An 11465-nucleotide genomic window follows, 5' to 3' on the forward strand; every position below is an offset into this window, starting at 1 on the left:
TTCAATTGCAACAACTCTTCAAATTTCACCCCGCCAATTAAATACCTACTAGGCACAAAAAATCATTAGAATGATAGTATGCTTGCCCCCTATAACATTAAATCCGTCACTGAACTTCTTATACCATTGACTGTACCACAATTGCATGAGAACAATTCTGGTACCAATACATATACCTATAGTAGTGATCCTTGAACATTTACAGAAAAGAGTTACTTGAGGTTATACTGGAATTATTTTTTGATTTTACCTTCTGTCGAGCTTTACCAATACTTACCAAAAATGGACAAAAGAAGAAACTGTCAGCTAATACCTAATGATATGTTATTTCATGGAAAATAAAATGTCGGATGTGGTATTCCTATGAGTAAATTCCTATTGCACTTCCTGTACGGATAAACAAACATTTAGTAACTAATACTTGGCTCATCTGCAAACAATGTAAGTAGACCGTTCGATTTCGTTTTTGTAACATTTTTGCTTCCAGGTACGTTCAGAATTTAAATAAATATTTGTTGACACATCCGAGCTTGTTGATCTTAACAATCACCTACACCGCCATTTTCGCTGTCTTACTATACAAGTGGAGAAAACGACAGAAGAATCAGAGGAGAGCCTCCGAAAGACTGTACGACGAAATTGAATTAATCGAACGGACCGTTTCCACCCTTAGGGAGAACGAATATGAAAATATAGAAGTTATAAACAATCGGCGAAATCTCGACAGGGCATCTGCGGTCACCGATGATTTTCAATATTTCGATAGTGTTAGCAATAATCCTGCAGGGGAAATTGTTTTACAACCCCGAAACTTGATTTATGAAAACATATAGGTACAATGAATAGCGATGTGTGAATCATTTGGTTAATGTATAGCGGAAATTAAACGCGTTTCCATCGTAGGGAATTTGGTTAATCTGTCAATATCGATGAATGTGCGGTATGTAATTTTTATCTCTGAGATAAGGGCACGTATAAGTAGGTAACCTAACGTAATCGTGAGGATGAGTGTGCTGTGCAAAGTAAAGAGTGTGTGATTTCCGTTTTCCAACAGAGTTCTGGTTGACGATGAGGCAATTTGAAATTAACGACTACACGCAGGTGGTAGTGTTTTGCTTTCTGATTCTGATCGGCGTGATTATGCTAACCAGCTGTGTTTGGTGTTGCCTGTATTTATGCAAATTGGGAAAGCGAGTCCTAATAACTAAAAAGTGGAAGAGATCTTCGTCGTTTGTTTACGAGAGTCCTTCTGGAAGAGAAAATGCTATTATTTGAAAACGCTTGCATTAATAGCGCCTACAATCAAGCAAACAATCATACACTGCGCTGTGTGTCAGTGCTCTCAAGTCGTTCACACGTGAATTTCCACGTGACTATCGTTTTCTGCTAAATATTACTGTAATTCCTACAAAATTTTTGGTTACGCGAGAGCATCATGAACTCTGTTCATAAGAAATTGATGATATTTTTTGTTGTATCCCAAGTAATAATTCGAAATGGTTGTTACGTTATGTTATACACGGATCCCACTACCAATGTTTATATAATTCCAATGTTATTGTTTGCCGACATATCTGCTTTGGGAGTGATGGCTGTTTACATACTATCCAATGGTTCCAAGGAAAGTCAGCTAGAGAAACAAAACATTTTAAGAATTTAGTTTCTGGTGAGTAGCTATGAACTTGAATTTAATAATAAATTATACTTTTATTGCAGTTCGCCAAAATCAAGGAAGGGGCCAGCTGAATGAGAAGCTATTTTACATATAAGTGAGAAACTTTATACATTGTGATTTTATTTACTTTATAGTTAATTCTTTATCTATTCCAAGATTAAGTAGAATGGTAGATGAATTTGTAAGCTGCTAAGTGTTATTTTTATAATAAATTTAATGCAGTGCCTAGTAGTAACAGAAAGGTGTGTCAGCTCTCCACTTCTCCTCTTTCATTGTATCTACTACAGCCTCGACTACAGCACCTCGTCAGGGTGAATTGCTCCCATTCCTACCCGTATAAATTGGGGATAATTATCATTCTACAGAAATACTCGATACGCAAAAGAAAAACCATTTGGTACGTGAGATAAGACCAAATAAAGATAAGTCTAGGGATAGATATGATGATAAACCTAATTGCACAGTAAAATACGGCTCGGACCACCAAATAAAAAACCTAAGGCTTGCCCACAAGTGAGAACAGTCTAGCAGGCCCGAACCCCCACCTCCACATCGCAAGCGCCACCACCATCCAATACACTTTCGACGGGCAGGTAGAGCGAGACCCTGGTCGCTTCAAACTTCGTACTTTGAACGGGGCTGCACCCACGGGAGAACGACCCAACGTTACACGATATATTGGCCCAGGAAAAGTAAGACTCCTATAGAGATCAGCCCACTATCACTAGAAGGACGTCCAACATGATGATTGCCGACGAAGTCGAAGTAATGTTGGGGACCGGAATAATCGAGTCTAGCACGTCAAAGTACTGTTCGCCAGTTGCGGCTGTCAAAAGACACAGGAAACCAGGTTTTTGCGTGGACTACGAGCGACTAAACAAAATCACAAAGGACGAGGAGAACCTATGTCACATCCAGAGGATGCACCGCGACATCGGCACACCAAAAATCTTCTCTGTTATTGGCCTAAAGTCAGGCTACTGGGAAGTACGTCTCGACTCATACTCGCAACCAATACCACCTTCGCCACCCCCGACGGGACGGCACCAGTTATCACTTTAAAGTTATGCCTTTTGCACTTGAAAACGCGCCAGTCACATTCCAAGAATTGATGACGTAGGTCCTGGCAGGATACCTCCGGAAATGCACAGTGGTCTACGTCGATGACATCATTTTCTCCAACGTGGGAAGACCACATCCGCCATTTATATCTAACCAATGAGCGACTACGACAGCACCGACTCCAGGCAGCGATCGAAAAATGTCGTTTTGGAGCACATACCCTTAGAATACCTCGGGAACCCGAACCAAGCAACGTCGACGAACCTCCAAGCATCGCTCAGATCGAGATCGCAGACCTCGCCTAGCCGCTCAAGGAAAGCCAATAGGGCAACCAACACGCGGGCAACCTGCTGGACCCATGGGAGGGAATCCAAGCACGAACACGGAGGTAATAATTTCACAGCACGACTGACAGTGATTTTTAGTAAAATCCTAATTTATAATTTCCTCAACTTCTCGGATTTTTCACAACAAAAAATTACAAATGGGAACATAAATAAACGCAGAATTTTACAATGATTTACAACTTTGTTGCAAAATAATTACTTAAGGAAGAAAATATTCCAATTTCCATTGAAATACATATGGTGCGTAACCAAATTCTACACCCTGTATACCTCATTTAGAGCAAAGGCAATTGCGAATTAATCAATCGCATTAACACTGAGTACTTGCGGCAAACTTTCGGAGTCATAGATAATCCCAATGCCACTGATTCGTATCCGATCACATTGACAGCATTGGGATTATACAAGTCCCGAGTACGAAAGTTTGTCGCCAGTATTCAATCCTAATGCGATTGATTAATTAGCAATTACTTTTGCTCTAAACATTGAATAAAACTTAATTTTTTATTCAGTATGTAAGTAGGTATATAAATAATCTGCCGGATCGCGCTCTGCCGAAACATCCGCCCGCCGAAACGTCCCTTCTCCAATAAATACGGCCGCCGAAAAGTCCCTCCGCCGAAAAGCCTCGGCCGTACACGTCGGCACGTACACCGAAACGGGAATAGGGGAATAGGGGGAAAATAGATTTGTCCAAGTGGTGGTTATGGGCTTTTATAGCATGTGGGTGGAAGCATTCCCACGCCGCTACACCACCACCGACGCCGTGGTCAATACACTCGAAAGAGAGATGTACGGAAGATATAGATTTTCGAGAGACGTTGTTTCCGACAACGGACCACAGTGTTCACGTAGATCACCTGCGCGCTACCTTACGAGCCACCATCTTTCATCCACAAGCTCACCTCGTCGAGAGACGAAACCAAGAAATAAAGAAGGGCCTTCGAATACACCTCGAACAATAAGACTCCAACACATGCCCATCATTCTATCAGTCTCGCCCTCCTCCAATTCAAAAACGACGACATGGTGATGGAACGATCCAGGTACTTGGTCGTACAATATTAATGGAGTGGATTAATCGCTATTAAAAATTTGATATACCGATATAGCCCAACGTAACACTACTCATAGGAGGAATGATTTCCTTCAACCATTTTTATTAACCCTGATTAAATACATAGAACAAGTTTCAGTTTAACGATACATTTAAAGTTGAGGTTCTCGTTATCAATTCAAATGATACGATACGATATCGGCTGTACAAAGTAATCATGTCAATTAGTTTACCTAATCGTTACAATTCATAATGCTCTAGAATGGCTACAACTACAATACTTTTACTGACGTTCTTTTCAAGTTTTTCCTTAGTCTTTTCATGTGTTCTGCTAGTGTCACTGATTGTTGTGTATCACTTCTACACTCCAATAGGCCAAAAAGTGGCGAGGAGGAGGAAAATACGCAGTAACTATATATCTGCTATCTTTGACGATACATATCATTATACTCAATTAACGGTAAGGTGAATAAACCCATATAACTAAACAAAAACTCTTTTCAGCCGCCCTATGACAAGCAACAGTAGATGAAGTGAGATCTAGGGCCATCTAGTTAAAATACTATTTTTTATCTATGATGACGGAGAACCCAAATGCTCGGCAAAGTGTAACCAGGAAAAGAAAAAGATTATCGTGGTCGCTTCCGAATCAAGGACTACACTCCAGTTTATTTTCTGCTGTCGAGTCGGTCAAGGAGAAACCAATGCAAGGTGTCCAACGGAAATTTGAACCTCCCTAAAACTCGGCAACAAAAATCCAAAACGCAATACGCATTCCATTTATAACAAAGAGAGTCAATATATTTCTATACAACAATATTTTTTGCAACTTTAATACTGTGTTAGGGGTTACAACCCTCACATCATTTTAAAATGATACCCGTGATGAGATCTCCCATAATTTGGAAGGTGCTTTATTTACTTACACAAGCTTTTTTAATTTTTTAAAAGAAAGTTTAAAAATTAATAAAAGCGGCGGCAATTCTTTGTCATAGTCGAGGTCGTAGTGCTACCAATTTTCCTTGGGACACCTTGTATAATGTTTCCAGTGACTCTTTGTGGATCGAGTGATTACAAGTTCCCATTTGCAAGCTGATAAATGTTATACAGTAATTGTACACTAATAAAAACGTAACGTTCAAGTTGTAGAGGCTATGGAAGTAATTAGTGATATATTAGGTAATGTGAAAGACCATAAATTGATGGGTGGGCGGTATAATGTGCTAATAGGACCACTTACTACGTTGTGTTTTTAAAAGTCGCTACAAGATATGTGTTGCCTGTCGGAGTGAGGATCAAGTAAGGAATAGAAATAAAACAAGTACATATGCTTTAAAAACGGAGATTTAATCCAAATACTTCGCATTGCAAGATTAAATTTGGAAAATGGTAGTTCACCGAGTACAAATATAACAATAGGCTGGGAAAAAAAGAACTGACCAAGAAAAAACCCAGCCAACAAATTAATATTGAACTTTATAGCAAAATTAGATGTCTGTAATGGCATAAATGCATGTTGTCAAGTACATCAATACAATGTCGAATCACCGGCTCCACTAGAATTCCTAAAGAATCAATATTTCACACACATAACAAAAAACCATCATTAAAACATTACAATAAATTCATATAATAGGTTTGGATATTGGATGGCCAGTCCAAACCCCACACCGAGTAGTCTTTAGTTGCTCTGGTCATGTCATGTCAGCATTGTATGAAATCGCTAGGAGTTGGCCTCTCAGAAGAGCCTTTCACATAGGAAGGATACCCCAAATTGATAACAAACACAAAAGGTCACAACGAGAAAACGCCGCACGCTTTTACCGAATCCCTGCGCAAGTGAAGCCGAGCCTAGCCAGCGCCCTCATGTACGACTAAGCGGGACCCCAACTCTTTCATGCGCACATCTCTAGGGCCAGTCCGCAACCCACCAATTATAAAGTGCCGGGTTATAAATTACCGAACTCCAGGCTCTCTATCATGAGTACTGACCAGAGATATCTATATCTCTGGTACTGACAGTAACCGATCACAAGACAAATCATGACATAACAAAAATATCAGAGCAACCATCGGCAAACTCGCACGCATACATAATTATAAACAAAATATACAGAATTTATGCAGACGTTGACAGTTGACATATTTGCACTGGCATAACAAAGACTGACACAAAACCAATATTCGGTTACTACATGTCAGGGATCGACTAATCGGATTGATTAGCAATATCGGCAAGATGGCTCTTTCCAAGGCACAAAAAAACAAAAAAACATAAAGATATATCTCTGCGTATGTCAGTTCTGAACTTTAGCCAGCCTCTGCTACGTCAAATCGAGATATTAAATATCCGTATCAAATATCAATATCAAATATAGCACAGTACATATTCGAAGCAAGTCACCTTGCCAAATATTAATAATCATAATCACCCGGTTCAAATAGATAGTAGGAGAATAACGTTACTTATTACATTAAAACAAAACAAAGGAACATGTTGTGACAAAACATTAGTTTCAAGTAATTAATTCTCAACGCCAAGTGTAGTAATATGTAAGAATCAACCACCTAACGTACCTCACTCGCCCCCAGATGAAGCACCCTGTAAATAAACAGTAACATATTCAGGCAAACAAAAGCGAAATGTGCTGCAATAAATTCAATTATAAATTAAAATGTAGTTCTGCATACTTGTATTGGATATCGCCCCTAAGGGAACATACAGTATCTAAATATAAATAAAAACACGTAAATCGGTCAGTAATTCATGTAGCCAGCGCTTGGAACAAAGGAATACTGTAAATTGGAAAACAACATATTTATGTAGAATCTCTATGCATTTAATTCAAAGTATGACCAGTATAATTAAAAGTGCAAGTTGTATCTAGAATGTGTCATAAATGGCAATAATCATGCTGTACGAGAATAACATAACATTGGCAAATAATCGAACACGATCATATCATTATTAGATGGATGCAATAGACGTAGAGATAAAAAAAACGAGTACATCACCTTTGTAATTGTCGAAGCTGCACTCACTATTCACAATGTAAAAATTACTTCTGCCCTCATCAAAAGCACAAATACCTCTGCCACAATCTCCCCTTTCTTAAACAAATCCTAGACGAAAATCGTTAATATCTACTGTGCTCCGAGACGTCGGGTCGATAGGGATCATTAAATCCCCTCGCATAGCGTAGATAATATTTGACACTTTTATCGTAAATTATGGCCCATTTCAATGTAGAGCAGAGAAGAAAAAATCACGTGTTCCACGGAAACGAAACAAAGCGCAATCTTGACTTTTTTCGTCGCGCCAGGGTCGGTTTCGGAAATATTTAAATCAAATTTTAGCGGGCAAATTCGGTTCCATCACAATAGGTAGGTAGGTAGGAATCGTTTTTTCACACAATCACCTACTTTTTAGAAGTCAAAGTTTATAAACAGTATTGGCTTTTTATTAGGCCTTTTCTGGAGTTTCTTTGTCGAATGTTATGAAACTCCATTTTCGAGATACTTAGTCCGAATTAAGTTTTTACTCCACGACTGTTTCGTCTCATCTAGACCATCCTAGTTTCCCTTTCTGATGCTTCCGATACTTCGTTTTTGACTGTACCGACAGTAATTATGTGTCTACGTCGGTAGATAATCGTTGACCAGAGCATTTGTCCGAGTTTTTGACCCTGTATAAGTCATGTGATCGTTCTCAAAATAATACATAAATATACACTACAAGACACAGATAACAGATTTGGACATTGGTGACATACCTCTACTGTTAGACAACACACCTTCCAGCTGAAAGAATAGAACTATAAAAAAACATGAAACGCTCTGTATACAGCAATTGTAATACCTAAGCCTTCGACTTTGATCGTTCTGCGCAGATGCCAGGGACAGGGTTTTTTGGGTATGAAGCTTGGCACAGAGGTTGGTGTAAAAAGTAAAATCAAGGTACCAGAAAAATAATAAATAAATTGAAAAGAGAGAAGGATAACTTTAAATACAAAAACAAGTGAAAGACATATATGTTCGATTTAGATAACAACATATAACAACGCTATTTGGTACTAGGTATACCTAAATAATATCAATGGACGTGGGTCTGTTCAAACATTGTGTTAATTGAACACAAATTGATGTCATAAAAAACAAAAATCCATCTCGACGGAAGAAACTGTTAACTGGGACATACAGGGCAATCCACAATAATCCATTTTCAATACATGTCAATAATGATTATACCAATTAGGCGTGTGGGTGTGCGCGTGTCGGTGAGTGTAGGTGTATACACACATCAAATAAGTATTTCATAAAATTTATTTTCTAAAAACCTACATACGAAAATAAGGTATGTTTATATATTGTCTGTCAAGAACAAAAGTTTTTTGAAATAATTTACAATTTGCTATTTATCAAACTTCACTATTTTTCGATTGTTCAAAATCTCCAACTAATAAAGTTGGGTCAATTGTCCTAGTCATGATGTGAGAGCATTCAGAGCTAGGAGCAGCTTGTAATTATCAGTCAGAAATGTCAGAAATCATACCGTATGTTAATGTAGTATAAAGTTGTTATTTAGTTACTTATCTAAAATTTTAATTGATTTGTTAAAAGTAGCATACCTATTAGATAAAAGCGTCATTTCGTCTGACAATGTCTTGGTTTGCTTAGCCCGCTTGACATGGTAGTTCAAAGGTAGGTGATGAATTGCTGCAATAGACTTGCATGCAATTTTTATATTAGCGGGGGCTATCTTCCATGAACCGGACAATTCTAGGAATACGTCTAGTTGTTTTTGTGTTACCACCTTAGTAAAATACAGCGGTGACAAGTTTAATGCTGAGGGGCGCACTGATCACTGATTAATTTTTATTTGGGGTTAGCAACTTTGTCGGCAAATCCAGGTTTTTCTTCTGTTGGCACACATGTGGCATTTGAAATATAATTGCACCATGCCAAATACAGATTGCAACATTGCATGCAATGATTTGACCTTGCAATCTAGGAATGATTTACTTTTACACTTTTCATAATATCTAATCTTGAGAACAATTACTTCAAGTCAATATTAAGAATTCATTGGCCCTTTGTTGTTATGTAACAATATTACAGAACGTACAAAAATTATTATTCTATGGATATTCTCAGAATATATTCAATTTAATTCTATTCTCTTGGTCCTCTTTTCATATAAGTACCCAAGTCAATAAATCATACCAAACATATCACAACAAAGTGGTATCTTAACATAAAAAAAGACTAGGTACCCTGCATTGTAGGAAGCCATTTCTGTTATGTTTCAAAATTAACTTCTTGAACTTGCTTGATACGCGCTCTTCATAAAAGCACACATATAAGAAGTTAATTATAAGACATAACAAAGCGCAAGTATTTTCATATGATTTTACGACTGTCCACAAACATTTTAATGTTACTGCGCCGCTTTTTGATACTCCTTTCTTAATTCGCTTCGTAAAATTTTTCCCGAGGTGGTTTTTGGAATAGCCTCCACAACTTCAATTCCGCCTTTCAGATGCTTATACTTAGCAACCTTTTCTGCAACATATCTCTGAATGCCGTCCACATCTGCTTGCTGATTATGTTTTGGAACAACATACGCTTTGGGAACTTCGCCGTACTGTTTGTGGGGCACCCCAATTACAGCGGCCTCTATTATGTCGGGATGATTGCGTAGTATTTCCTCCAGTTCCGTTGGTGCAACTTGAAACCCTTTCACTTTGATAAGCTCTTTTATACGTTCCGAAATGAAGAACATGCCATGCTCGTCGTAGTAACCCACATCTCCAGTTTTAAACCAGCCATCGGCAAACGCTTCGTTTGTTTCTTTATCTTTTTTGTAATAACCCCTCATAACTTGTGGTCCTTTAACATGTATTTCTCCTACGTCCTGAGGAGAGTTTATTTCACGTTGAGAACTGTCGGCGGTAATCAATTTTATGGAAGTGTTTGGTAAGGGTTCACCTACGCTACCACGAACACCACGAGTTTTACTTCGTTTGCTTGCCATAAATACAGCTGGTGAAGTTTCAGTTAAGCCGTACCCTAAACAAATATGCTGTTACATCATAAAAACTAGCAAAAGGGATCACCTTGTATTATTTCTATATGACTACCGACTTTAGACTTCAATTTTTCTTCGTCTTTTCTTCCCAAAGGAGCCGCTCCAGAACATATTGTCCGCACTGGTTGCAAATACTCCTTTTTTAATTCTGATTGATTGGCCATCAAACCAACTACGGATCTTCAATGAGAATTTGTTGCTAATTATCTAAAGTACTTACCAATAGGAGGAACCACAAATAAAATTTGTGGTTGGTGTTTAGTCAGTAATTGCAAAAATTGTTCTGGACTAAATCTGGGAACTGTAACTACTTTGCATAAATTTTTTAAGTGAGTGAGAAGGACGCCAGTCAAGCCAAAAATGTGAAATAATGGAAGTATTGCAGGGACAACGTCTTGGTGTTCATCTGTGAAAGAGGAAGTATTGACAAGAAACAGAATATCATCTAAGTACAACTACCAGTTGTTTCTTGGGCCAATCGTACATGAGTGTCAGTGACTTGACAAATATTAGCAATTATATTCCGATGAGTTAATTCCACGCCTTTTGGTAGTCCGGTCGTACCGCTTGAGTAAGGAAGCACAGCAATGTCATTGCAACCACCTGGAGATAAGTCCTCAACATCCCACTTGGAGTCCATCAATTGGCGTAAGTCAATTGTTCCATCGGGTGTCGAGTCTGTACTCTAAAATTATAGCTAATAATTCAACTCGACGCTTTTTGAGGCACGTACTTACCGCCATTTTTATTGTTATGGTGGGTACGGTCCGGTTGGCAAGTTTTGCCGCGGCATTTGCCAATGGCGCGAGTGATGTTAATGTAAAAATTGCCTTAGCCTCAGTATCTTTTAACTGCTTGCATATTTCATCTGCAACAAAAATCAAGGTAAAAATCGTTACATCGCACCATGGTTGTTGCGCAAGTATGTAATAACAATAATAATCATTGTAAAGCTAATGACGCGAGGAATACTGGTAAATGCGGATATGTTCCATTAAGTTAATACGTAATAAAAGGAAGAATTTAATATGTAATATTCTTGTTCAGAAATGTAAATTGACAATTTGCGTAGGTACCTATGTCTGTGATAATAATGTGTATTATAATTACGGCAGTGTGGCAGTATTATTTCTTCCCAGGAGAGTTTTTCCAGATATATCAAGAAAAGGAGGACATATTGAATAGGTTCTAAAACGTAGACGGCTGTTACAAAATCAAGATAAATACAGCGCTTTA

The 11465-nt window shown here is 38.2% G+C and overlaps 1 protein-coding gene and 2 long non-coding RNA genes across 4 annotated transcripts; 2 read left to right on the top strand and 1 right to left on the bottom strand.

The window, feature by feature from the left end:
* The first annotated feature begins 335 nt into the window (after positions 1 to 335).
* On the top strand, positions 336 to 1912 carry LOC116168964. Its single transcript, XR_004144890.1, has 3 exons — positions 336 to 441; positions 488 to 1666; positions 1717 to 1912. It is a non-coding gene; the product is annotated as an uncharacterized LOC116168964 (long non-coding RNA).
* A 2333-nt stretch (positions 1913 to 4245) lies between these two features.
* LOC116168911 lies at positions 4246 to 4960 on the top strand. Of its 2 annotated transcripts, XR_004144873.1 has the most exons (3): positions 4246 to 4352; positions 4403 to 4601; positions 4646 to 4960. It is a non-coding gene; the product is annotated as an uncharacterized LOC116168911 (long non-coding RNA). The 2 variants fall into 2 exon arrangements; XR_004144872.1 differs by having other exon boundaries at positions 4246 to 4601.
* Positions 4961 to 9209: 4249 nt separating this feature from the next.
* On the bottom strand, positions 9210 to 11117 carry LOC116168666 (probable 4-coumarate--CoA ligase 1). The gene is made up of 5 exons (XM_031484608.1): positions 10967 to 11117; positions 10689 to 10914; positions 10450 to 10635; positions 10258 to 10401; positions 9210 to 10210 (listed from the first exon to the last, which is right to left on the bottom strand). Exons 1-5 carry the CDS (start codon positions 10970 to 10972, stop codon positions 9579 to 9581), a joined length of 1194 nt encoding a protein of 397 aa, XP_031340468.1. The 5' UTR covers positions 10973 to 11117; the 3' UTR covers positions 9210 to 9578.
* Positions 11118 to 11465: the final 348 nt, after the last annotated feature.

This window comes from Photinus pyralis, unplaced genomic scaffold, assembly GCF_008802855.1.
Source record: "Photinus pyralis isolate 1611_PpyrPB1 unplaced genomic scaffold, Ppyr1.3 Ppyr1.4_LG4, whole genome shotgun sequence".
Lineage (NCBI taxonomy): Eukaryota > Metazoa > Arthropoda > Insecta > Coleoptera > Lampyridae > Photinus > Photinus pyralis.

What these genes read in the sequence shown, in the direction of transcription:
- LOC116168666 (XM_031484608.1), bottom strand. An exon ending in ATTTGTGGTTCCTCCTATTG is followed by an intron (nt 10,402 to 10,449) that starts GTAAGTACTTTA and finishes GAAGATCCGTAG; the next exon opens with TTGGTTTGATGGCCAATCAA. An exon ending in TCATATAGAAATAATACAAG is followed by an intron (nt 10,211 to 10,257) that starts GTGATCCCTTTT and finishes ATATTTGTTTAG; the next exon opens with GGTACGGCTTAACTGAAACT.